Source organism: Simochromis diagramma, unplaced genomic scaffold (assembly GCF_900408965.1).
Source record: "Simochromis diagramma unplaced genomic scaffold, fSimDia1.1 OVJJ01000596.1, whole genome shotgun sequence".
Taxonomy (NCBI): Eukaryota; Metazoa; Chordata; class Actinopteri; order Cichliformes; family Cichlidae; genus Simochromis; species Simochromis diagramma.
This window is the reverse complement of record NW_024387245.1, coordinates 8,569,857-8,597,771: the sequence shown is the minus strand read 5'-3', so window position 1 is coordinate 8,597,771 and position 27,915 is coordinate 8,569,857. Positions and strand designations below refer to the sequence as shown.

General features: G+C 43.2%; 1 protein-coding gene across 1 annotated transcript; it reads right to left on the bottom strand.

Annotated features, from left to right (window-relative positions):
• Window positions 1-1,447: 1,447 nt before the first annotated feature.
• LOC120747438 (inactive tyrosine-protein kinase PRAG1) lies at window positions 1,448-20,420 on the bottom strand. The gene is made up of 6 exons (XM_040053298.1): window positions 20,170-20,420; window positions 16,769-17,107; window positions 14,961-16,681; window positions 8,155-8,300; window positions 6,279-7,042; window positions 1,448-3,945 (listed from the first exon to the last, which is right to left on the bottom strand). The coding sequence occupies exons 2-6, from the start codon at window positions 17,030-17,032 to the stop codon at window positions 2,800-2,802; spliced, it is 4,041 nt and encodes a 1,346-aa protein (XP_039909232.1). The 5' UTR covers window positions 17,033-17,107; window positions 20,170-20,420; the 3' UTR covers window positions 1,448-2,799.
• Window positions 20,421-27,915: the final 7,495 nt, after the last annotated feature.

Below are 27,915 nucleotides of genomic sequence, written 5' to 3'. Positions count from 1 at the left end.
AAAAAATAAATAAATCTAATTTGCTCACGACGCTTTAGTCCCTGCACAAAAAATAGTTTACAAGACATAGAGAAATTATTCTAAATAGAATCAACAGAAGTTAATTCCCTATTATGTTTATGCACAGTCTCTCAGCCAAGCAACAGAAAGGCTAGGACCAATAGGAGCAGGTATCTGCAACATCGTTTACTGCTGTGGATTTTTTTTCAGTACGGAGTTAGTTAGTTAATTTGCATGTGTTTCACACAGTCTTACATAGCATACTTTGGAGTAATAGGATCCACAAAACACACAACAACATAACAAAAGGCTGGTGTTTTCTCCCGTTCATCAAAAACACCCTCTACTTCCTGTGTGACATCCAATCAAGGCCCTCTTTCTGAACAGCTCTACTATCAAATCACACATAAAAACACACATAAAAATGAAGCAAATTGTGTAAATGTGGTTTATCATCACCTACTAAAGGACTGGACACCTTTTTGCCTTCAGATCTGCTTGCTTGATGCAAAACTCCCTTTCTAACACATCCCAAAGGTGCTCTGTTGGACTGAGGAGACCATTTCTTCAGCACATCGAGCTCACAGTCATGGTCCATGTTTGAGCGTTATACTGTTGTAAGCTGCCATTAGAAGATGGGCACACTGTGGTCATGAACAGAAACAATACTCAGGTAGACTGTGTTTAAACAATGATCAGTTGGTACAAAGTAATCCAGTGTGCAGAACCACTGATACAAGGCAGGATGGATCTGTGCTTTCATGTTGCTTACAGCAGATTCTGACCCTACCATTTGAATGTGGCAGCAGATAGAGACTCATCAGAGCAGGTATTCCCCCCCGATCTTCTAGTTTGTGTGATCTGTCACATCAGGTTCCTGTTCTCAGCTGGCAGCGTGGCACGTTGTGTGGTCCACCAGGTGTGGAACCTTGAAGCTGTGCCCCATCTGCTTCAAGGTTCAACATGTTGTGCGTTCAGAGATACCGTTGCTGTCCTGTGAGCTTGAAATGTTCTATTCCATTCTAAACTCTGGCATCAACAACGGATTTCCACACAGCTCACTGGATATTTTCTCTTTTTCTGACCATTTTCTGTAAACCCTAGAGATGATCTGCGGGAAAATCCCAGTAAACCAGTAGTTTCTAAAATACTCAGCCCAACACGTCTGGCACAACAACCATGTCCAAAGTCACTTCAATTCAAAAATCACCTTTCATCTTTATTCTGTTTGGTTTGAATGATTTCTACATGCCTAAATGCAAAGAACTGCTGCCATATTTGCGTTAACAAGCAGTTGTGGAACTAATAAAAAGGCCAGGGAATGTATCTATCAGTTGTCACAAACAGCTTGCAGATATTCATTAGCGGCACCTGCTAATAGCCCAATCATTAAAATGGATAAGTACAACAAAACAAAGAAAAAAAACTACCTCAACACACCACATCCTGCAGTGAGAAAATATATGCAGTTTATTGATAGATGCAAATAAGAGGCACACACACAAAATAATTCCAATCAATAATGCATTAGTCGTGAGTTCAGGGCGTGTTTTACTTTTCTTCCACATTAGAAACAGTCGGTCATGAATAAAAACCTGCGTGCAGGCTGTTAATGTGTTGCCACGCTTTTTGTTTGAATATAATTTATAACTTGAAGCTTTCATGACACATAAAAAAGCCCAGCTGCTGCTGAATATCATGGAAATAAACAGAAATTCCAGTGACTACTACAAGATAACAACTTAAATCATAAATATCATCTTGTTTTTTTAACTACTGCTCATATTCATGGCTTTTTAAGACCTGCTTGGGCCCATTCACTTCTATTATCATCTACAAATCACTGTACAAAACCAAAAAAAAGAAAGAAAAGAAAACATTGTTCCTGTGAAAGGCCAGTTTCACAAAGGACAAATGGTGGGGAGTATTTACATTAGGCTCGAGTCACTGTAACAAATACAAAAGAACAAAAGGCACTGTGACAAATGTCAACAAACATTTAAATATATAATAAAATTGAGCGGAGGGAAAAAACTGCGTGTAGTAGAACAGTAGTAGTATTTTTTTCCAAAAGGCTGTGTTGATCATTTCCAAGTATACACAGAATAAAAAGAAAAAAAAAGGATAATCCTGCAGTAATTCTGCAATACAGCACTATGTGCCCATGACAAAAAACATGAGAGTAAAAGGTGCAATACGGTAAAGCCTGCAGGTGACCTCACATTTCCATTAGCAGAGAAATTAGCCGTACAGGTTACATGTAGACAAAGTTAGCTGCACATGTATGTGCAACACAGCATTACTGACACAGAATTAGGTTATGAATTGCTATCCTGTCGTCAGCGCATATAAATGTCTCCACTGACATTTAATAAATACACAAAACACAGTGCCAAACATGAACTTTGGTAAGTGTATTATTATGAATACTGTCCATGTTCTTTTTTCCCCCCATGATGCATCCACCGGGATCGCGAGAGAAAATGAAAACAGATTCTAGTTGTCATGAGAATCTTTCTGATTATTACAAAATCAGTGGTGTGTTCACAGGTCTTTTTTTATACTAAGCTCACTGTCGCAGGATACTGTTGGTATAAATTAAAAAAAAAGTTCAGACTGGACGGCTAGTTTGACGCATGGATCTCATGCATGAAGTCGATCGAATACACGGGTGCGGGTTTTCTCCAGAGGATTGTGCCTCCTTATCCCATTCTTTGACATCATTGGTCTCTCTTGCACCTACAGTCGCATATAACTATGTTTTCGCCCACATGGATTTTTAACCCTTAAGGTGAGCTTTCACTTTAGTGAGTAGAGCAGTTCAGCTGTATGGCAGAGGGACAGAGGGTGAGCTGAGGAGAAGTACTGACAGCACAGCCAGTCCTCCAGCTCTGCGTTCCTCTCTGGCTCCAGCGAGCGCTCGGCAAACTTCATCATCAGCAGCGCCCTTTTCACGTCGAGCCAATTAAGGAGACCCTCGTGTCGGGATCCATCGACAAAGTTTCCCCCTTGTCCTTGTCTCTCCCACTGCTGATCCATGAGGTCCTTCCTCGGTCCCCAGAGCAAGCTCTGCAATATACGCTTGGCCTCCTGGATGTGGATGCGTTTGATGGGGTCAGGTTGGAGAAGGAGCTGGGCCAGCCTCTGGAGGCCAGCTGAATAGAGGGAGACAGAGGGGATTGGAGGCAAGTCCTCACAGCGGTAGTCTTGTTCCTTCAGTGCTGGACTGACCTCGAACGGGTTTGGCTGGTGGAGGAGCTCATAGATCAGGATGCCCGTCTGGAACTCATCAAATTTGCGGTACTGGGCTGCTGAGAGGATCTCAGGCGCCAGCCTGGCGTGGTCACGTTTGATGCGAGGGTCCACGTTGGTTGACACGGCATCCTCCGAGGAGCGACGCTTGGCCTTTGCGTAGTTACTGATCAGGAGCCGGGGAAGGTGACGCTGAGCCTCTGCACCGCTTGAACCATTACTGGAGCTGTTTTCAGTCTGTGGAGCGAACAGAGCGGGCCTGCGCTGATGAGGTACCAACAACAAATTTTCTAGGCAGAGGTCACGGTGCGTGACCCCGTGCTCTTTCAAGTGCTCCAGGCCATTGCAGAGTTGTAGGAGGAGGAAGCATATGCGACGCTCGTAGACCTCTGGCTGAGCTTTGTGGAATGCCTCCCACTCCCGAACAAAGTCAGCTGCCGTCTGCTGAGGGATCTCAGGTGTGATGACCACCACTCGCTCTCTGTCTTCCGGCTGGCCCTGCACAGACTGAGGCAGTGGCGAAGCAGGTGTGGTTGGCTGGGAGACTTCATCAGAAGGCAACATGCTCTGGGGGACACAGGCGAGGAAGTGACCACAGTCCTGCTGAAGGTTGAAGTGAGGAGGCATGCTCTGCTGCACTGACAGGCCGTAGAGATGGCCCTGTTTGGCTTCAATGCTTGAACTCTTGCAGATCTGCAGAGGTATGTACACAAAGGAAGGGAGAAAGGGGTGAAGCAGAAAAGAAGAAAGGGACAAAGAGGGAGGGAGGGAAAATTCCAGAGACGGGAAGGGAGTGGAGCCAAGAAACATAAGAAAGGAATTCTTGTTAGTTAAGTTCCAAGGTCAGTGCTAATTCAGTTCCTGTTCCTATTCATGTGAAATCAGCACCCCTGATGGACATGTAAGCTCAAGCCTCAGCTGAAAAGCTTTCTCAAAAATACTTTTTATACCACAGTTTGGCAAGTTGATAGCAGTACCAGATTCTGTTGGGATGAAAATAAACTACTACAGCCCTCCAGTGTCCATTCTCAAACTGGTCTGTGTGAAATATTACATCAAATTTTTTAAACACCTCCCATTAAATTAAATTAATTTTAAGTCTTTGATGGGACTGTTTTTTTCCCCAAAAAATAATGATCTCGTCTTAGTGAGAAGGTTTAGGTGGCAATACAGTAAACAGTATTACATGTAAAAAAAAGCATGCTGACTTTTTGTACTGACTTTGCTTAAATGTACAAAATTATCGTTAGCACAGGGATGAGTGTCTTCTAAGTAAGTTTGTCTTGGCTTTGGTCAACAGAAAGGGTTTGTCTGGGCTGTAAACCCTGCCTGGAATGTAAAGATTAATCAGCCCAGAGATATTAAGCAAGAGTCTGGGCACCCAGGCTGTGGCAAAACACACAATACAAACAGCTGCTACATTGTACAGCACTAATGACTTTCGGGCAAAGATCACCTCACCCACACCCTCCTTCCTCGTTATTTGCATTACATGCCTTTAAGGTTTGCGCTGTAGTGGGGCTATCCCATCTGCAGCCTTAGAACAAATAAGACTGCTGCCCAGTTTTAAGCTCCTCATCCTGTCCTCAAACTGTCAAGTACCTGCTTAAAAGTTCAACACCCACTAGGTCAACTGTACCTCAGACAACTGTAAGTTTTCACTTCTCTCAACTGGAACTGACAGTTACGAGCAAGCAGAGTCCCCGACTCTGTTACTATACACTTACAGGTTATCTTCTGCACAGTTTTAACAACAAATGTTTTCCTTAAAATTTTCCATTTCATTTAAATGTTAGCCTTGCAAATCCAAGTACATTATATGAAAACCAAGAATACAAGTACAATAGGTGGTCAAAGTTTAAAGTTTACACTTCGCTAAAAGTAATGGATAAGCAGTAAAAAAAATGGCAGCCAAAAAACGTGTAAGTGATTAAAATGAATGAGTAACTATCCAAGTGATAAAGATACAGCTTGCTAATGTTTGGCCAAGAGTTGAAACTACTAGTTAATATTTCAAATCAAACTGATTTATGAATACATTTGCAAACTGTTGTTCTGAAACATGGCTAGCAGTGAATCGTTAGCTAGCAATATGGATTAGCAGCTGACTAGCTAGGTAAAGTTGAAAGTGTTAACAGGGCATATACTGGATAAATGGGTAGAGTTGGTGACACCATCCTTTGATATTAATATTTGATAAATAGAGTGCTGCTAAAAGTATCACAACAACAGTCCCCTCAAGGTGCTTTATACTGTAAGATAAACTTTACTATTAGCCTATTGCAAACCCCCAACAATCAAACGACCACCTATGAGGTAAGCACTTGGCAACAGCTAGAAGGAAAAACAGGAAGAAACCTCCAGGAGAACCAGTTTTAGAAGCCATCTGCCTTGACCGGTTGGGGGCATCCAAAAGTAGCCCAAACCAGTTTGAAATGAATTCTGCTGAATATATATTATTAAAGATAAAACATGTTATATTAAAATAGTTTCGAAGTATGTTAGGGGATCCAATGAAAAACATTGGCAACCACGTGTTTAAACTATGTAGGATATTATTAATAATATGAATACTGTAAACTGTACTGTATTGATGATCCTACAATCCCATTTTAATGAGAACCCACTTCAAAAGAAGTCAGAGGTAACTGTTATTTACATTTTTATTTTTTCGTACCTCCCTATTTATCGTTTACTCTCCAAACAGTGCATCAAAGCTGTGTTCAGTTACCGGCAATCTAACTGAACTACTGCTTCTTCATGTTAGGTGTGTAGAAAACGGCACTAAGGCTTTTATTTTGAAGTAATGACAGGAAGCATAACAGGCTGCACACCTGCCACCTTTTCCCTGTTTTGCAGAAAAAGTGCTTGGGTGCTCACAACAACAAACAAAAAGCTAGTTGTTCATTCGGTTGCCCAGTTAGTCTTTTTGGGTTAATTCTGATAAAGTGCTCACAGAGTGTGTTGCGTGCCTGAAAAGTAAAACATCTCTCACTTGCAAATGAAGCTCAGTATTTAGGGATTACCTTTACAGCGTAGGAGCTGCTGGGGTCTAAGGCACAGGCGGCAGAGTAGTACACAGCGTCTCCTGCATTGCAGCTCGGCTTGCTAGACGTGAGCCTGAACAGAGACCAGTTGCTCTCTTCAAACCTCAGCGGGTTCTTCTGTGAGCGAGTGAAGTGATCTTCACATTTTAGAGCCAGGCGCCGCAGAGACTCAGCATAAAGCCCGCCCAGTTTTGAGTACACTCCTTCTCTACTGTCGATGTTGCTCAGAAGGGTCTGGAGCTGCAGGTTCGAGCCGAAGTTTGGCGCTGAACCTGGTTCTGCAGCTGAGAACGGCACGCTGAGCTGAGGAGAAGATGAGCAAGTGATGCTGCTTCGGCAGTGCACGCCCAGCCGACCATGAGTCTTGACTGGCTCGTCCAGCGTCCTGGACCTCAAGGCTCGTCCCAGGGGGGCGTGACAACGTTCTAGAGACTCACTGGAGGAGAAGATGGGCCGTGGATCAACGGGGCTGGATGGCAAACTGGAACGGGAGCTGGCATCAGCGGTCCGGCACACGTTGCTCTCTGAGCCGGTAAACGGGAGGCGCGGGTACGCTCGAACGAAAGGCTTTCCGTTTCCGTCGGGAGCGGACACGGTGCGGCTGGCCATTTTTTTCTCTGGGAGTGGAGGCGGCTGCTTACTCGGGCTGGTAATGGAGGGAGGGTTAGGAGAACCTGGAGCTGAAGCCACCGGGCTTCTAGGAAACGGAGAAGAACAAGACATTCGTGTAGCATCCTGAGAACCTATGGAAGAAGAAAAAAAGACGTTAGCAGGTCTACCAATTAAATTAAAACCAAACTCACAGACATAACCAATGAAACACAAACTGTGTCAACTTGGGAATTACAGGCTTCCACATGCACACAAACTAATACAGACACAAACAGAGAGAAATGTCTCTTGGCAGACTTTCGTTTTCCTGCCTTTGTGGATTCACACAGTGTATCCTTTGTGTCTGTGCGTCCTTCTAAGTTAATTTTCCTTAACAGGATTCCCTGACAGAATATTCCCAGGTGACAGCTGCAAATCTGATTTATCTACTACGCCCCTCATGTCACTGCGCACTGCTCGGCTATAATATAAAGACATACCTTGTTTCTACAGAAGAACTGGAAATTTTCCACAATCCAGGGTCCATGGTGACAGTCAAAACATCTTCCACCCAGTTATGAACCATTTGTCAATTAAAGACTTAAACTTGGAACCTGACATTACACCAGAGAAGACTGAAGATATTTAGATAATTGTGCGGTGCAGTCTTCAAGAACTGCTTTCGCAAGGGGGGGTGGACAGTAAAGGTGGGTGGGGGGTGGCTCTAGGATGTAGCCAAGCCCTTTTTCCCCTCGTTATCAGAGTCCATAATTATCTCTTCAAACAACATTGCTTAGGAAGTTTCAGCAATTACAAGTGTCTGAGTGCCACCGAGGTTTAAAGCTGATACGTGAAGGATGACGACAGTTTCCAACGCGAGGACAGATGCCTCTCATTCTGAGCCACGTCTCAGGCTAGAAGACCGTGAAAAACGTGAACTAATGAACCCGTTACAACAAACTGCATGTGCACTGCATGCGAAAAAAGGAACCAGGGATAAGCTGACAGCCACTAACTGTAAATCCCTGCAGAGCTTCCTTTCCTTGTTTCGATGTTGCTGCTCAGGTTAACTCTGAACAAAGTGCACCTTTATGGTTCGCAGTCATAAAAGAGCAAAACAACTTCCATGGATACCCAAGTGTACATGTCAGAAAATTCACTGACATTGCCATGTAGATATGTCATGCTCGTTTCAGTTGGATTACACGAATGTTTATTACTGCTATTATTATTTTTATTAACTGATTCAGTATGAGCTGCTTACCAGTGTCAGTTGCAGCCAGGTTGTCAGTGGAGGCCATTGGGAGGCTGGAGTTGCTCAGGCCCCGTAGAGACGAGGTAGGGCTCTCTACTGACCCATGTTGGCCACAGCGGTCCATCTCCATGTTGCTGCCACTCATCCTACCCACTCTGTCATGGAGAAAACAAAAAAGCAGAGATAATGTTACACAACTTGATTTTTTACCATTTACTTTTCTACAACAGGGCCCGGTGCAGTGTCTCGAGGCAGTCAATCTGCTGATCTGCAGCAGAAATGGGCATTTTTCTTGCATGCCCGTTTGTAAATGTGGAACCATCCCTCTTCCTCTTGCTTATTTTACGCCTGCACCATGCAATTGATAAACCTGTGGGAAGGACGACATAGTTTCATCTGAAATGATGAATAAGTCATGTCAAGTTTCACTTCTTTGTTAGGAGTGCAACGCTTCCTGATTCAACGTTGCCTCATAATTGCAATAAACAAGCCTTGATGAAAAATGTACTGCCAATCACATCGGAATCTAAAAGTGAGACTGAGCAACTGCTGCTGAGCGTTAGCCCCTCTGTGGGGGGGCAATAAGAACATAGGTACAAACTGGATTTCCCTACATTTAGTTGCATTTTCCTAATTTATGCTTGTGGCTAGAGACTCAGAGTTACATTAACGACTAAAATCTGTAAAAGAAGAATAAATGCGAGGACCTCTCTGGTTTTTTATAATCTTTTTAAAAACTGCACTATGGTTCCCAAATGTAGCTTCAACTAAAGGCTACAAATTTAAGCACAAAGTACAACCAAAGTTCCTCCTGTCCATTTGCCTGATTACCTGACCATCTAACCATCGTGACTGCGTCTTATAATGCTAGTGAAAACTGTTCATGAACACTTTCTAATAAAGTTGACCAATTAGGGTGACTGACAGCTATTCGCTCTTCTCATTACAGCTGCTAATGGCTCAGGGAAGCAGGGTCCCATCCCTCCCCTTCATCTGCCCCTCTCCGTCCTCTCCTCCGTCACAAAATGACTCCTCTATCCATCTATCTGCCGGCCCCTGACTTCAGTTCCACCATAAATCAGGAGAAAAAACAGACGAGCAGAGGAGAGAAGCACAGGGGGGAGACAAAGGGTTAGGTATTCTCTGTTGGTAGTTAGCTAAAGGATTCGCTATCATTTTACAGACAAAAGAGGCCGTGATGAAAGGCAGTGGAAATGCTGAGGCGCAGGAGAAATGGTAATGAGCGCAGGGATTATGAGCGAATGTGCATGTCTGCGCCCGTGCATGTCTCGGTCTAGATCTCTCCGATTTGTATCCAAAACATGAGATTTTCCTATGTGAAAAAAATAATGGCACTGATTTATACTGGAGGATGAGCATGGATAAGCAAGCTTCTTTAGGAGAGGCACGCAAGGAAGGAGATACAAGCGTTTAGGGTGGTACAATATTTGTCCTCATTATTGTTTGTTCCATTAAATCCACATAAATGTTTCAAGTGAAGATTTTTATTGCTGTGAACACTTGGTATCTGCAGTTTGAATTTAATTTAATTTAAAAGCCCCCCCCACACACACACACTTTATACAGTGTTGTATAAAATGCACATTATGCACCAAAAGACAACATTTTTTCCAAGATCACCGTGACTAGAATGTCTGATTTTAGACTAAACATCTATTAATAACCTTGGTTTCTCATTTCCTCTGAGTAGATCTGATCAGCTTTCCAGCAAAAAACAAAGCTTACTTGAGATTCTCTTATTGCCCCAGTGAATCGGACTGGCGTTGCAGCCAACTAGCTAGAGATAGCAGTGTAACAGTGTAAAATGAGACATAAACCAAACTGCAGCAGTGTTGTTGTTGTTGTTGTAGGTTAGCCTAATTGAACTGATTTCACTTCCCGACTCTTACTTAGGACGTTCTTTGTGGTAATCACATAAAATGATGCAGTGGGAGCGAAAGCATGCATACGCTTTGTATGTTTACGTGCAAAAGGTCACATGCTCACCCATGTACAAACATACTTGGATTTTCAGGGCCATTTCATGTAGAGATGTAATCTTTTAGTCACGGGCTTAGCTGGTTAAAGAGTATTAAGAATACACCCGATTAATTCATAATACACCGTCCCTCCTTTATGTATGCTGCAGGAAGCAGAGGTGGTAGCAGACACACCATGCAATGAACACAATCCCCGCAAAGCTTGCAGTGTTAGTTTTTATGAGTCTCTGCCAGAGAGGAACGGATTGAACTCTATATCTGTGACATTATGGACAATATAAATATCTCATGTCCACCTTTAATATAAAGACTCACAGGAGGTAAAAAGCTGTATATTGCATTTCTGTTACACAGGGTTATATTTTCTCCCGCCTGTTGTGCAACCTCTACATGTTCCAACAGAGAATAAAGAGACACATTGTTTGCCTCCAAAGACTGTAGGACAGTTACCAAGGCTGTACAGTTTTATAAACCAAAGATCCATTAATGTTTGGCACAAATCCTTGCTATCTCTTGCAGACTGCTCCAGGCCTACCTTGTCATCATTTGTCAGCCTTTTCCCCCCTTTTCTTATTCACCGCCGCTCAGCTCACGTGTTTAAAAAACCCCCCAAAACAATCTTTGAAATGCAACTCTGTCGCTCCTCCTGTCTAAGAATGTAAAATCTATTAGAACTATCAAGCTTTTCATCTTACCACTTCTTTCTACTGTACCAGCGAGACTTGTTAAAACAGAGAATTAGATCAAGAAAGTGGAAAAACATTACATGAGATTAGAAGAAGAGCAAATGGCAGTTTGTAAAAGAGGAAGGAAACAAATTTGACCACATGCAATGCTACATCTAAATTTTGGCATCTGATGGAGATGTGGGGGGAAAAAAAAGAGAGAGAAAAGCAACCTGAAACACAAACTCTTCACCAGCCTAATGACATAGCAGTCCGATTTTGTGTCTCACTGGTGATGCAGGAGAATAATTTGTCGTCAGGTGCCTACCTCATGCTGAGGTCCTTGCTGGGCCGGTTGGTACAAAATGCCCCTGGATCATGCTAGCGGCTCCCTAGAGCCACGGCGCGTGTAGGTAACACAACCCTGGTGCCACACGAGTAATGTGTGTATTTAAAGTGTCTCACAAGAAAAGCAACAGCATCCATTAGATGCGGGGAGTTAAAGCGCCCACATTTCTAATTTCATTCACCTACGAGTTCACTTTAGAAAAGCCTTCAAGTCTGCCAGACTGCAACAAGATGCTATCTGTTGTGCAGCAGAAAGGGGATCAGGAAGGCTTTGTGCAGGGAGGGGCAGCAAATCTTGGAATAGCAGATCACAGAGCGAAGCCAATTCAAACCCAAGTCAAGTTGAGTCCACAATGCTGATCTATAAAATCTACTTCTATCTGTGGCAACTGATCGCCAGGCTGGAACAGTTTGGGAGTTGCCCCGGGGGGCAGCAATCTGTTCACTAAAGCCCCTCCCTCTTTGGCAACATTTACACACCAGTTGACACGCCTTCCTTGTTAAGGAGTAGGCTACTTAATCATGCACACTCATCCATGACGTAGGCACATGCACAAAAGCGAACACCTCCTAGGCCCGACCCGACATATAATCCATTGGATGACCTGTTACATGGAATTAAAGAGCAAAATCTGGTGTTTCATGCCGTGATCAAAGGCTCTGAGAGACAGATTTTTTTAAACCATCTGTGGAATTTAAATGATTCAGAACTTTAAAATGCTCCTTCAAAGGGGGCGTGTACTCATGTCTTTGAGTCGGGAATGTGGAACTACTCTCCAGTACTGTGTCTCCAGTAGTGACCAGGGTCACTTACTGCTTAAACAAATTAAACCCACTGATAAACTTGGAATGCCACAAAGCGAGAGCTGTCACTGGCTGGGTAAAGGCGTGTTCCCACATGTGTCCCAACAAGGTTTTTTTTATCAGCGCAGAATGTTGGCAATGTCATAACAGCAAAAACGGTTCCTTCCTAGAATTACCGCAAACATAAAGCCCCACTGAAATGTGATCAGCGGTCTGTGTTGTCTTCTGAGCTTTGGCCGAATCTAGCTCAAGATGAGAAAACGCGTGCTTGCGTAGGGGAAGTCACATTGTGTGTGTGTGGCTTGCACCTCATTGCACTGTTATAGACAAAGCAAAGTTTATTTTAAGGGGGGAGGGGGTTCATTTGATGCTCTAATAACTTCAACACAGAGCCTCTTCTCTTTTTCTTGTTTGGAAAACTGACTCAGACAGCACAATGTATTCTTAGACTCACACAGCTTCAGTTTAAGGCAACTGTGCATTTTTTTATAGCTTACATATGACTGGTAAAACCAGGAGTGTGCAAAGAGGAGCATTCATCATTTTGCATATATAGCACATGATGTGATAAAACGTGATTACCAAGCCACACAAATGACCAGCATGTGGACTTCAGCAGAAATATCGTACACACAAACAAACAAACACACAGTACTGTGAAAATTTCACCTCTGGTCTCATTTCTTTATATTTTTCCTTCAAAGAAGTCAGATTTTCTTGGAATGTTTTTTAAGTGGTCTTGAGCAATAGTTCTCTGGGCTTTCTGAAGTTTTTCGAAGTTTTTCTTTGGATAGTGGCTGCTTTAAAAAAAAAAATCATATTTAGTCTAGTCCTTCCATCTGCCCATTTTCTGAGTAATGCTTTTTTTTTGGGTTTTGTTTATTGAACCTCTTAACACTGACTTGTGAATCACTGAAGGATGAAAAAAGCTCTTAACTCAAAGGATGTGAACCAGTGTTGTTTTTACATATAAGAGAAAACTGACCAGGGGGCCCATTTTAAATTGGATCTTTGTTACAGACATAATTTGTTTCCTTTCCTTTAGCTGATTGAATCTATGAAACTCACAAAAATAACACATTTTGACAGACATACAATAGTATTTTTTGCACCAACAAAGTGATTCCCAGAGAGCTATCAGCTTGAATTTGGCACTTCTCAGCATGTGGTGCTTAAAATATCTGAACAGCACCTGAAACTCATGTCTTTAAAGAGTGAGAAAAATCCATTATGGTCCTGGAAAAGGAGCTGAGAGATGTATTTGAGCCTTTAGTTGATCCAAAGTACTGTTCACTAAAGCCTCATCAGAAATAATTTTAGTGGACAGGTGGCTGTCAACAAGCCATTCATGCAGAAGGAAATTGGGGAAAAAGGTGGAGGTATGTCACTTTACATAAGAATTTGACTGAAAATCAGGTCTTGGAGCGACTAATCCAAATGTGAAAATTCTGATTCAAACCACTGTCAATATGTACCAAGGACATAAGGAGAGATGCAGAACAGTGAGTGGCTACAGTCATCTGTAAAAACATGGTGGAGGCTCTGTCATGGTTCGAGCATGCATTTCAGCCAGTGGTGTTGTAGATCTTGTCAAAACTGATGGAATTATGAACACAGAAAAATGCCATCAGATTTGGACCCACTAGCATCTGACTGACAAAGATCCCAACCACAATACAGTAAAATGCCACCAACATCCAAAGAAGAGCTTCGACAGTCTTCCAGGAAGTCCAGAGAACTATTCCTGAAGACTACTTTTGTGCCTAAGAGGGTTCAGGCTGTGTTAATGAATAAATACTGGCTTTCACGCTTGTTAGAAATCTTTTATATAAGGCTCGTTTTTGCTGTGCACACTGTATTTTCATGCATGTTTAAAGATTTCTCCCAATTTTCTATTAAAATATAAAGAAAGGAAGGGCTACTCAAGAGTTTTCCACAGTACTACAAATGCTTTTTGCATTCATCGTCTACAGTGGTGCAGCCAAAACAAATTTACAGTAACTTGACATAGCAGCGGGCTACTTAACAGACGTACTTTGTGCATTAATTACAATTGAAAAAGGTCACGCTGTTAGCATGAATAGAACAAGGCGTGCATTAAGGAATATTCTGCAAGAGTCTGAATGATCACAAGGCATTAGAATGGAGGCTGAATAATGATGCTATGAAAGGAGAAGGCACTGCGAGTTTCACACTAATGACTGCAGTTAGATACTGTATCTGCACATATGTATGGTCACAGACACCGAATAGTGACTTGCATGACATAAATGCATCAGAACTGCCTTTGTGGAGAGCATTACCTTAGGCCTAAGTGGATGTTATAAGTGCTAAATTAAATAATATAATCAAACCACAGTCCCAAAAATCCTAATGCAAGTCACTGAGACAAAACAATAGAACAAGTATTTGCTACAACAGGCAATTCACATGTGATAAACCTGCGTTACAGTTAAACTGTATTACAGTATGTCAACAGCTTACCTCCATATAATTCAGTATCTATCACACTTTTTCACTGCTGCCTTTGAATAAACAATATTTCAGTTCCCCTGTCCTTAAGCCAAGTTGTGCATTTGCTGGGTTTTCTCACCGTTTACTATTTCTTTAGGAGCATCTATGTGCGTTATATTCTTATGCAAAAACCAAGAGAATTTCAGTGGTTACATGTTTGGATATTAGATGATCAGATAAAAGGATTTTGTGCCTGTGATGTTTTCCAGCTACTCTGAACAAAGTTAGTGAACACCTTCTGAGATATTTTGTGTTTGTTGGTCAACATGAGTGATGGAGCAGTGTCGTTGCCTCAGATAGGCTCAGCCATCTAGCTGCTATTCTGCCATTGCTTTTGACAACATGATTAACTGAAAAAGCAGATTTCGTAATAAAAAAAAAAGTCATAGATCTTTCTGAGATCTGCTGCATTGCTGCTCTGTCCTGTTCAAGGGTCAACCAAATGTGTGACTGGAAAACAAAAGCAGTGCTTTGCTATTCTTACCTGTGCAGTTTCTTGGGTGGGGGAGGCGGTGGATTGGGGTCATGGCTGGTAGCTCCCTTCCCTGGTGCCAGCGGCTCTGATGAGCCACCATGCAACGGTTGCTTTGCCGGCATGCTCCCGTTATGCTTGCCCTCCGCCTCTGCGCCGTTGCCCTTAGTTTCCCCCTGATAGGCACCATTGTTAGTGGCAGCTGGGGGGGCCGTGCCTGGCTCTGTCAGCGGAGGGGGGCCGCTGTGGGCCTTCGAGTCCCTGGCCTCCTTCCAGACAGCAGCACCATTGACTACGCCTGTCACCCGAGAGGTTGCCTCAGCACTGGCGGCTAACTTTTTCTTTTCAGTCTCTTTCCGGTCTCTTTCTTCCTCCTCCTCCTCTTCCTCAATGCGGCAGTTCCAGCCAGAGCTGTGGTGGTGGGGCTTGTGCCATCGCTCGGGCGCTGGGCTCTGGTTCTCAGCAGTGACCTCTTTAGTAGAGACGAAGAAAAGCATGGGGAGTTCAGTGAGAGGGACGGGAGATGAAACAGACGGAGAGAGGCTGGAGGTCAGTAGTCTGGGAAGTTCAGGAAGTGGGACTGGAGAAGACATGGACGATGAGAGGCTAGAGGTGCCCAGTTTTGGGGAGCGGGTGTTCCTCTTTGGAGGAATTGGTGGGCTGGACTGGGGCTTGGGGTGCAGAGTAGGGGCACAGCCTACTTCTGTAGCAAGAGAGCCTGTGCTGTGGCTGGGGCTGGGCCAACGGAAAGCAGGACTGCTCTGGTCTTTACGAGCCGTGGGGCTGAAGTGGCACTGGGTGCTAACAGCCGAATCCGGGCTGCTCAAGTAGAAAGTCCTGTTGTTCTCCTCCATGTGAGCAGCCATTACAGTGATGGTGGCCCGCTGACTGTCTCCTGAGAGGTCATGCTCAGAGCTTAGGGACTCCTCAGTCTGGTTTGGGGACTCCGGTTGAGACTGCAGTCCGTTTTCTTGCTGCTTGCGCTTTTTCTTAGTGCTCTCAGCATAAATTGGCTCTGAGCTTTTCTGTCCACTGAAAAAGGTGGGAGTTGACTGTGGGCTACCCATAGATGGTGGGCTTTGGGGGCTCCTCGAGCTGTCTTTTCTTGCTCCTGAGCCTTCCGGTCCAGGAAGTGAATCTGTGCTGCTACGATAAGAATAAGAGGAGTCTGATAGGTTGCTCTGTTTGGACAGGATGTGACAAAGAGATTTAGGGCTAGCAACATCCACACAGGAAGTGGTAGAAGTGCTGGATGTCTTTATGGTAACACCCGTCGCACTCCCACTGCTCATACCATTGCTGTGGACTGTGGCAGGGCTAGTAGGGACAATATCCAGTGAAAAGGGTATCTCCACAGCTGGCTGTTGACATTCTTGATAATTCGACCTGGTAGTCACAACATTTCCATTAAAAGTGCTTTTGGTTCGGAGAGCGGATGTACTATTCTGCTGCCTGCAGGAGTCTTCATTGGCATTTTTCTTTAAACTCTGAGAACCTCGACCCTCCTCCTGGGTAACATAGATATTGCTGATGATCTTAGAGTCAGTGGGCAGGATAGTGGGAGACAAGGGAGTCAAAGAGAAGCAGTTGTTGCAGTCTTTCTTGGCGTCGGGACTCTGAAGAACTGCGTCTCTGTGGGCCTTATTGCAGCCGCTGTTATCAATGTAAAGAGACGACAGGTCTAAGAGCTGCTTGAGGCGCAGCCTCTCAGTTGGGCTCTTTGTGTTTTCCTCCTACAAACAAACATGAACACACATTACCAAACAGACATCCAGCTGACAAAAAGATAAATAAAAAATGGAAACATTTGAGAGGCTCACCTGCTCAATGTTCATGTTGACATCTGCAGCATCGCTGGTGTCGAGGCTCATCATAGTAGGTTTCACAGCTATCGTCGGCTTGCTGTAGGGTGAAGGCGCAGTCACTAAAGCTTCCTCATCACCTCCCGGGCTGCTCTTCAAACACGCAGCTGGTGCGCCGCCATCCGGGAAGCCAACGGTCTTGTGTGCGCTGAACGGGTGGAAGCAGTTCTTACAAGAGCCGGGTTTCCACACGTGTTCTGCAAAGTCGTTGCACGCTGACATCTTGGGTTCGCTAAATCCGGTTTGGTCAGAGGTGGCTCTGGAAGTATCTGGTAGATGCAGGATGACCTGTCATGGCTGATTTTGCGACACGGGGTGTCGGTCGTAGGGCAGCATGTAGAAGGCAGAGAGAAGAATGAAGCACAGGTTTTTGAGTTAGACATATGGCCTAAAAAGTGATTACATTAAGTCATAATAATAATTCCACATGTCTTTGTCACCAAAAAAACCCCCCAAAAACAAAAAAAAAACCTGATGTATAAATCTCACCCAGCCCTTAAGTTCTTGTCTGACAGCTCATATCTCTTTTGTAGTGCCCGGAGAAAAGGTATCAGACTGTTTTTATTCATTTTGCCTTTAAACTAACATATGCATGATCTTCTGCCATAAATCTTAACAGATATTTAAAAAAAAACAGTGAAAAGTTCAAGCATCTATTTAAAAACTCAAAGACAAGGAGGCCCAGGCTGACAAGTGTCTCTGACTCCATAGAAGACTTGTTAAGACTCAAGTGTCATTCATGAATGTAACTTGAGAAGACCTGATGTCTGCGTGCACTGCATGTTCCCATGCCCTCTTAAATTAGAGGGTATGTGGTTTCTGTTCAACCAAAGGGTTTTGCCGGTGTGAGCCTGGCAACATAAAAGCCGTCCGGAGCCCTCCGCAGCCCCCAGCGTGCTACCAGAAGACGGAGGAGCCTCAAGCATCCTGGAGGTCGGAATGTCAGGAATGTCTAAAGGCGCAAGTCTCACCAGGGTGAATCTCACACCCACGATGACCCCCCACCCCCCTTCTCTCTTCTACACATGAACACACAAACAACATGTGCGTCCTACACCTCTCACAAACACAACTGAACCACGCACCTCCTTCCTCTCCCTCGCTGAGCCCCGTTTAACTGGGCCGACAGAGAGAAGATCAACACCTTTTCAGAGAGATCATTTGTTTCCTCGCAGCCGGGAGCGGGGTGGGGGTGTGTGTCTCTATTTATGCTCCTGACACAGCTTTAATTGCCTTTCAACAAGGTGATGCAGTGACATACGGCCACATTAGCTCGCTATTTAAGATGCACCGGCTGGAAAACAGTCGTAAGAGGCAGGAGGATCCACAATTCCTCTTATGACTGAGGAAAGTTCTCAGCTAACTTGCGACTCATCACAGAGAAACATTAGAGCGACATCAAGCATTAACGTAGCCATGGATTGAAAAATACTTAATAGAGGTTAGGCCTATTAAGACTCCAGTTAATTCTTGCTTTATGACCCAGTAATGCCACAGGGTATGACGAGTGGTCCCGCTGGCAAAGATAAGATGCATGTTTACATTTTTCTTTGTTCTGTCTGACTCAGTTCATGCAGGAAGGCATCCGCTAGCTCACTGTTTGTTTTACCGTTCCTGCGACAACAGAGGAAACTGCAGCTTGGCCAACATCTTACAGCCTCGTGCATGAGTCATGTGGATAGATGACTGATCAAAGGCGCAAGGGATTATTGGGCCACTGGTTCTCGAGTGCACAGACCTGCTGCCAGTCAACTTTGGTCTCTGCTAAGAGAGTCCACGCAGGATTTTCACCTGAGACCACTTCTGGCACTCTTGTCTGCATTTGCACAGCAACACTGGGACACAAATGAAGCTGCACACGGTTTTGGTTATTTTGGCTCTTGTTGGCATGGTCAGAGCTACTTGTTTTAACAGAGATAGACCCTGTGGTCTACATTCCCCACACCTTCTCAAGTTCACCGTTCAATTTCTCTCACTTCCCCTTGCTAAAAGTAAAAAAGTAAAAAAAAGCTCTCACACGCAGCAACAAGAAGTTGAAAAGTGAAGCAGAACCTTCGATATAAGACACAGACTATGGAGAATATCTCATGAGCGTGTGAGAAGTTGGGGGCTAGAAAAATGACTTGAGGATGGATGTGGAATTTACAGTTTTGAGCCACCACCTCATATAGACTGTAAACCTTAACAAGCTTCTGCCCTCATTTCTTTCGACCTTTGTACACACACACACACACACACACACACACTGATATTTCAAACACATCCAAAGGTAATCTCAAAGATTCTAAACCTTATAACCAACCGCTGAACCTAAAATTGGTTCTTTTCCCTTTGATGAGCAGGGTGTGAGAATGCACTTTGTCTGAATCCTGAATCTTTACGCAGCAGCGCATAACCAAGGAGTCAACCACCTACAGACACACATGACACCCCCCCAACCCCACCCTACCTCACCTCTTACCCCGACAGACACACGCGCGCGCACATGTACGCGTAAGCAAACAAGCGCAGAGACAGTCGCTATGAAGTGTAGGTCATCTGATGGTTATTACTCGAGTCTAGGGTTACTGTAATCCACCGACTTGTCCTACTGACTGCTTTTTAAGGAGCTGCTCTGTGCCGTGCGAGCAAACGCACACTTAATTGGATGACAGGCCCACAAAACAGGGGAAAAACACACACAAAACAAAAACAAAACACATCCACTCGTACATAATCAAAATAATTGGACAACCTCTAGTTCACGTCACAGTCTGATAAGCAGGTCACTTCAGTGTGTAGTCCCTCACTTTGAATACAAATCCCTTTTCGGGCAACATTTGTCACGCCTGCTCACTCACACGGCCCCGTTCATTCATTCTGGGGGCGCAACCAGGTTTCTCCACAGTCACGAGGGGGGTATTTCCGACCCCGCCACCCTAAAATAACTTGTGAACTTTCTTCTAAACCCCCATCTTAGATAGATTATTGGTCTATTTTGCGAGCATCAGCTTTAACATCCGCTCGACTTGCGGTAAACACCCCACGTGTTTCGGTCTGAGATTCTGTTTTTAGATGAGGTGCGTGAAGATTTGGGTAAACGTTGCTGTCGCCATGCCAAATTTGGTCGGCGATGGGTTGTTGTAGATTAAATGTAAAAGAAAAACGATGTCCTTAGAATATTGCGTTATTTAGAAAAAAATCTATTACCTGAATGAATAATACAACGCGCACGCCTATAGAAAATTCAAGTGAAACAACTTTGTTCAGCAGATGAAGCAGGTGTCGCCTATGCAAAGGAAATAAAGGGAGGGAGGAAATAAATGGCACCTACAATGAAACCATGCTGAAGTAGCCAAGGTTATCCGCCGACTGCTTACCTGCTCGGACTTCGTCCTGCCTGGTAACACAAAAGCGTTAAAAAAAAGACCTAAAATAATGAACACAATTGCAAATGTTCTCGTGATTCCCACAGATGTCGATATCCGTCTGTCTTCAAGTATTCCACCACCGACAGGTTAAAGACGCAGGAGACTGTGCGCTGCTGCGGGCTGTTTTCGGCTCCAGCCAGGCATGCTGCTGCTGCTGCTGTTGCACTGTGCAGAGGTGGAGTGCTGGAGCGCAGCCCTCTGCAGCAACGTGGGGGAGAGCACAAGGAGGTGGGAGGAGCTCCTAACTAACCAGCCTGCCTGCTGCCTGCCTGCCTGCCATGCAGTCGGCCCAGTGGCCACACTCCTGCTGGCTTGCAGAATACACACACACACACACACACACATATATATATATATATATATATATATACACGTTTTATTTATTAAAAATACACAGCCCAACTTTCCCTAATCTTAAACTTTAAGCTTCAGGCTACAAATGATGGTCACTACTTCATGGCTCCAAGGGCCACTGGCTTGTGCAAGTTTATTCTGAAAGCCCTGAGACTGGATCAAGAGATCCTTTGAAGCAAAGAGAGTGTGGATCAACACAAGCTTCTCTGGGGTTCTGTTGCACCCCCCTCTTTTCCTCTGCTACCCCCAGGACCGTGCCTGCTTCTGTTCATCACGGTGACAGAGTAATAGAAAAACACTGCTGCTGCTACTGAGCCTGGCTGGACCCCTGCTGATTTCCATTACTGGCAGCATAGCTCAGGGACTGACAAACACAGTCAGTGTGGATGAACTCAGTCATCCATAGAGATTAACCTTTTAACTGAGTGTGTCCTCTAACATCTTATCAAGAAATGACATTGAAACGAGCAATAACACTTGTCTCCTGACTAATTTAAAAAGAAAGTACTGTTTAAAACAACACCAGAATTAGTTTTTTGAAGATTTAATGTTGGTTTTCTGTAGTAGGACATAAATACAGCAAAGGAGACAGACTCTGATGGCTCCTTGAAAAATCTAAGAAAAAACAGTACTCAATCTGTCAAGCCTCAAATCCAAGTATCCCATTGATCTGATCTATTGCCTGTGAAGGACACATCCATGAATATGAATTGATTGGACACAGACCCTCGCAGTATCCTGAAACTCACCAAAGATTTATAGCAGAGCTAAGACAATCAGCATAAGTGGCAGAGCGGAGACTGGATCCAGGAAAAGGGATATCTTTTACAAGACCACCTGTTGAATTTGGAAAGAGTTGCAATCCTCTCAAGAGGATTAAGAGTTTGTTGCATTTCATCTATTTTTGGCAGCACAGCACATGTAATAATTCTGCTAATGGGGTAATTCAGATTGGTACGTTGCATAAGAGCGCTGAATGATGTGTGAGAAGCTTCTAGGCACATTCAGCTATTCGACATAGCCCAGGCAACAATGCATTGCACGAAAAATGTATCGGTTTTTTCTTTCGTACAGGAGGCGGTACGTGTTGTTCCTGTACTGAAGTGTATCTGTGCTGAGAATCTTCATTAGCTTCATGCAGTGTCATTTTGCAAAGTCACAGGAGGAAAGGCTGTCATATAAAACTGAGATACTGTGGGAACATCCAAATGAGAGGAACACAGCAGACGGATAGGACCGCTCGGAAACACTGCATTACTACAAGAAGTTTTCCACACAGAATGTCTGAATAACAAGTGTGTGGGGAAATGTGATTTCACTCAATTCTTCCTAATTCATGTTATATCCAAGCAGAAACCTCTTAAAAGTCAAGCAGATGTACCAAAAAAAGGATGAGGATAATTGGAGTTCCTTTAATCACCACATGAGGCAGGTCCCAAAAGGAAGTCATTCTCAATGAGACTACTGTGTTAAAATGCCCAACTTTACAACAGGAATTAACATGTTTGCAGCCTGCTACAAAAAAGTGTTGGTTTCTACAGCAATTTATCCCCTTTGTTAGGGGTTCATTTACTTATAACTCACTAAGTTTTAATGATAAGCATCACTAAGGGGTGTGGCTCCTTGAGTAGCAGGGCGCCCAGTGAAAAACAGTACACATCATGACTCAGGAGCTTGAGGCAGCTTGAAGCAATTGTTTTCTGTGTGACTTTATCAGTCTCTCACATCGCTGCGGAGGAATCTTGGCTCGCTATTTCCAAAATTGCATCAGTTTATTGAAGTTTAAGGGCTTTTATTCAAGGCCTGGCTACAGCATTTCAACCAGTTTGGAGTCAGGACTTTGACTGGGCCATTGCAACACCTTGATTCTTTTCTGCTGTAAAGCTGCTGATGCGCTGGGATCATTGTCCTGCTGTGTGACCCAGTTTCAGCCAAGTTTGTTCCGATGCAGCTTTGTAAACCTATGATGTGCTGCAACGCTCTTTTTGGAGAAACTTGCTCCTGGCAGTTCTTCCAAACTTGTCAAACTTGGTCAGTCTTTTTTCTAATTGCGCTGTTGTGAACTTTAATATTTAACATGATAACTAATACCTGAGATGTTTTTTTTCTTGTTTCTCTGATAATTGCATTCTCTTACCTTGAGGTAAATTTGCTGGGACATCCACTTCTAGGGATATTGTAGCATTGTGTTTACACACTCCTGAAACCTTGAGACTAGCAAACTGCCAAAACCTCTGCTCTTACAGAGGCGCCTACACCAGCTGATAATCAGTTAAGTGTATTTATTAGCAGCACCTGGCTGTGACTTACCTTCTTAATTCCTATAGAAACAGGATATGAGTGACCTTCGTCTGTATAAAGCATTTTCTTTGCATGACTGTATAGAGTCTTCTGTTATTTCCACTAAATACACTATGTCTACTATACTATACTGTCTAGTATACTAATGAAATGTACAATAAATTCCTTATGACTGATAACCGAAATGTGCTATGAGCTTGTTGTTGGGATTGAGTACAGTGTGCTCTATAAAGCATTTTTAGCTGCTTAACTTTTACAATGATGCTATAAATTAGGAAGAAAGCCAAAGCCAGTGAATGGTAATTTGGCTGCTATGAAGGACCTCTGCCATACTATCAACACTGTTGAATTAGCAGTTTGTTGGCATGCTGCAGGCTGCACTGAGTTTGTGTATGCAGCTCAGGAGACTCAGATGGAGCTAACGTCCCTGTACGCTGCGACATGAGGATGCTGTTGGAAAAGAGCCAGTCACACATTGCCCAGGTCCCAGCCACAGATACAACACGAGGATAGTGAAATATGAGCATGGCCTTGACACCTCTGTATGATGTATGTTGTTTTCCCTCCTGATGTCCCTTTACTTCTACACCATCATCACTTCCACGCAGGTACAGAATAAATTAATTAAAATGACTGTAACGCTAATGTTAGTGCATTTTTATACGCAGGGAAAGACGGATTTAGGCTTTAAACACCCACATCTATGTGTCCAATCTGCTGCTGGAAATAACACCACTCTACCCGCTCTCGCTTCCCTGTGAATTACTAAAGGGGCAATCCTTTAAAATTAAATTCACAGAGAAGATAAGTGGGTTTTAATGCAAAGTAGCAAGAAGTAGAAGGAAATAGAAGAAATAGTCCTCTGGTAATTAAAGACATTACTGAGGTCAGACAGAAACAGCACAGTGGTGGGCTACTGTCAGTCCTGATAAGTAGAGTGATAATAAAGTAGACTATACAGCTAAGAAGCTCGCAGTTTTACATTAATGCGCTGCAGAGTGAATTACTGGGCTGTAAAATGAAAGAAATAATGTGAAAACTGTTCCTATTATTCAGCTAGAAAGCCAGTCCAAATTGAATATTCAGTAAAATATATGTCTTGCTATTAGGTTTTCTTCTTTTAATACATAGACGCACATGTATGCACGGTAATGGGAAAAAGGTGCAGTCATTTTTTGGAAACTAAGGAGCTTGAAAGTCAATATTTAGTCTGAACACCTTTATTCTGAGCCAAGCTTTCCTCCCATTTCTGTAAGTAGTCTTCAGGAATAATCTCCAGGCTTCTTGAAGAGCATTCAAAGCTCTTCTTTGGATGTTGGCTGCTTCACATGATCCCACACTGCTTCAATAATGTTGAGGTCTTCATGCTGAAAAATGAAGATTTTGCCAATCAGATGCTTTCCAGTGGAGCACTTTTAAATTTTTACAATATCCCGAACACCACTGGCCGTAATGTAGCCTCGAACCATGACAGAGTCTCTAGATTGGTTTCCAGATGGCTACAGAAACTCACGGTTGTACCTCTATTCTGACTACCTCCATACACACCGATGATGATTTGCACCAGAAATTTCAAATTTGGACTCATCACTATGTAAAAACTGTTGCAGCTTCTTCTTGGATAATTTGGTGCATCTCAGACTTTTCTCCCTGTTTCTCTTCATTAAGATTTCTTGACAGTTATCAATGAACAGTAGATGGATCAGTTGAAGGCTTGAATAGATTTCTCAGGTCTTATTTTAGGTCTGCGCATTATTTTCCCATTTCTTATAGATATGATGTTCAGGTATTGTTCATCTGCTGTCTTTTCAGGCCTGGTCATGTCAGGTCATGTTTTTAAGGACACACTGCACAGTATACTGAGATATGCCAAATTGTCTGCTTGTCCCATTAGGCAATTACCTTGTTGGTCCAAAATACTTGGACTGTCAAACTGTGTTATTGCTGTAATTTTTCATAACTTCAACTAAAGAAATGGGAAGAAATTAGTTAGGTGTTAGGTGTCCTTTTTATACTTGGGTGCTTCAGCGGTCGGTGTTTAGTGGTTTACGAATCAAACAAACAAAAAAAATCACTCTGGAAATGATCTGGTACAAGACTGGGACTGGAAATGAGAGTGGAAAGGCAGCTAATGTACAAAGAAAAACTTTGAAAGTCATTCAGAAAGCCTCGAGAACTATTGCTTCAGAGCACTTTGAGCACTTTTAACCACATGTAAAAAATGAAGAGGGTAACTCAAGACTTGCACAGCACTGTGCATTTCCTCATCATAATTGTCTTACTTAATACAGAATTTTTTTTAAATATCAAAACCACATTTCCTGCTCTTTAAATTTTTTTTAGGAAAAACAAAAACAAAAAATACCAAAAAACACATCATCTTCTTTTAAAGTCCATCTTCAGGCCGGTTGTTAAAATGTTGACTTACAGATTGTGGCTCAAGAGTTGGGAGTTCGCCTTGTAAATGGAAGGTTGCTGGTTTGAGCCCCGGCTCTGACAGTCTCGGTCGTTGTGTCCTTGGGTAAGACACTTCACCCGTTGCCTACTGGTGGTGGTCAGAGGGCCCGGTGGCGCCAGTGTCCGGCAGTCTCGCCTCTGTCAGTGCGCCCCAGGGTGGCTGTGGCTACAATGTAGCTTGCCATCACCAGTGTGTGAATGTGCGGATGACTGAATGTGTAAAGCGCTTTGGGGTCCTTAGGGACTAGTAAAGCGCTATACAAATACAGGTCATTTACTATTTACAGCATCCCTTTAAGCATGTACTGTAGTGCAGTGAGTAACTCTGTGTAGAATAAGGAGCAGTGTTTGTATAGACACATAGGCTGTATCAGTATGTTTTCAGTAATAAACAGTTTTTGAGTGTATATCAGTGTGGGGTTGGTTATATGTAAGGCACATGCAGACATTTAAGTTGGGAAGATTTTCAGACCCATAGATAGTAAAGCGTTGGTATTATGTTCTCATTATCCTTTTCATTGTAGAATTGTATGACCTGCAATTTAATCATTCAGCCGTACATTCAACTGGTACATGTCCTAAAAGTTAATGTGTTTGTATCCCGTTTTTATTGGTACAAGAAGTGCTCTCCAATGCCCCGCTTTTTTGATTATTGATGGTCCTGTTTGTAAAATGGCACGTACTGCTGTGATTATTGATGCTTGCTGTGGTGTGACAACACATTTGCTTGATCAATCGTGACCCACATCACAAGTTCCCTGAAGATGCATTCAGTGCTGCCTCTCCAGCGCTCTGCTGACATTCAGCCCCAAAGTGGGTGGGGAATAGTTAAAACAAAAGCAGCACATATCAAATGATGTGGTTAAAAGAACTTAATGAAATGCTGTTTTGGTCATTTCCCATGCCATTCAGTACACGTGAGCAGGCACTGTTTTTTGCTAATTGTGAAGCCTCTTCACATTACACAAATACCCTAGCCAGAAGGAGAGGTTCAGAGCTTTTGCCCTCTCACTCAGTTTGTTTGGGCTAATTCACAAACCAGGTACTGTGCTGCTCAGGTTTCTGTCTGTTCCTGAGTGTCACTTCCCATTACCACAGGAGGCCCCATAAAAAGATATCCTGTCACAACGCCAAAAGGTCTTTGTTTGCATTTGGCCTTGCATGCGAAGATTACTCTTTAAGCCATCACTGGAGACATTCAACTTTTCATTTGAAACTCAATACTTCCCTCAGCTGAAAATAAAATTACATAAAGAAAAAAGTGAAATTGGAACATTTTCAACAGGTGCTTGAAAGAAATGATGAAAGAATGGAGAAACCTCTGTTTGCAGTCAGTCTGTTTACTGCTTGTCGGAAACACTACACAGAGCGAGAGGGGGACCCGGTCCCTCAGGACTCGCTTTATTCTCTACGGGTTGTCCCTCTTAAAACCTGAGCATTCAAAGGTATCCCCCTTGTGTAACCGTATGCCTCTGAGATCCAGGCAGCAGGAATTAATAGCGTGTTCAAAGGAGAGGTGGGTGTCTGATTTATAGTGCCTTGTGAGTTGCCATAGCATTCGTGCAGTTGAGTTGGTGTAGTTTGGAATGCAAAGGTAATGCAAGGCAGAGCCACACCCCACACAAAAACACACACATACGTTACACACAGATGAAAACAATACGCACAAACCCACTCTGTAAACTCTTCTATCAGCTACGCAGTCATATTTCTCGCTGTGTCCTCTGAAGCATTCCTATACCTGTCCTTACAGGCTGACTGTCTGATTATGAAACAAATTAAACACTGAGACATTTCAGAACACATCATTTGTTGATAGAGATGGGGGGAATTTCTTACATAATCTCAATGCAATTTAGTCAGAGGATATACTGTAGCCTATAGTGTGGCCAAGCCTTTACAATGGCACTTATGTAATCCAGGACAATCTGTGACCTTAGATTCAAAAGACTGCTGATGAGACAGATTAAAACTCATGATTTTCTACACAAAGCATAGCTCAAAGTTAAAAGAAAGAAAAAAAAGAAGCAGGGGAGCACGCGCTTGTTGCAAAAGGTTAAACATTATCAGATAACTGTCACAGAGGAAGCTAGCTGGCCTGTAACGTAGTGGTTTACACACTTGCCTGACAAGTGAAAGATCCCCATTTTGCAAAGCCCTACTGGTTGCGTCGGGAAGGGCGTCCGGCAATTTGTAGTTGAGTTTAATTGTTCTTCAGGGGTTGATTTACTTTTATTCATTAAGGTTTCATGGTTTCAGATGCTGATTTGTTTTTTTAATGTGTTTTCTTGTATTCTGTGTTCTCACTTCCCATTAGTTCGATTTTTGGTTACTGTTTTTTTCCTATGAGATTTTGTTCCCCTTCCTGTGTTGAGTTCTCCATATTCACTGTTTTCAGTTATCCTCTTCCTGATTTACTGTAATGGTAATTAATCATCCTATAATATTGCATAATTTGCATGATAAATCTACATGGAATACTAACAAGAAGCATTTAAAATCTTATATGGTTATTCAGAGAAAGTGTCTATTTACTTTCAGTCTCACTGAAAGCTGATAGATTTCTGCAGTCAGGCATATCAG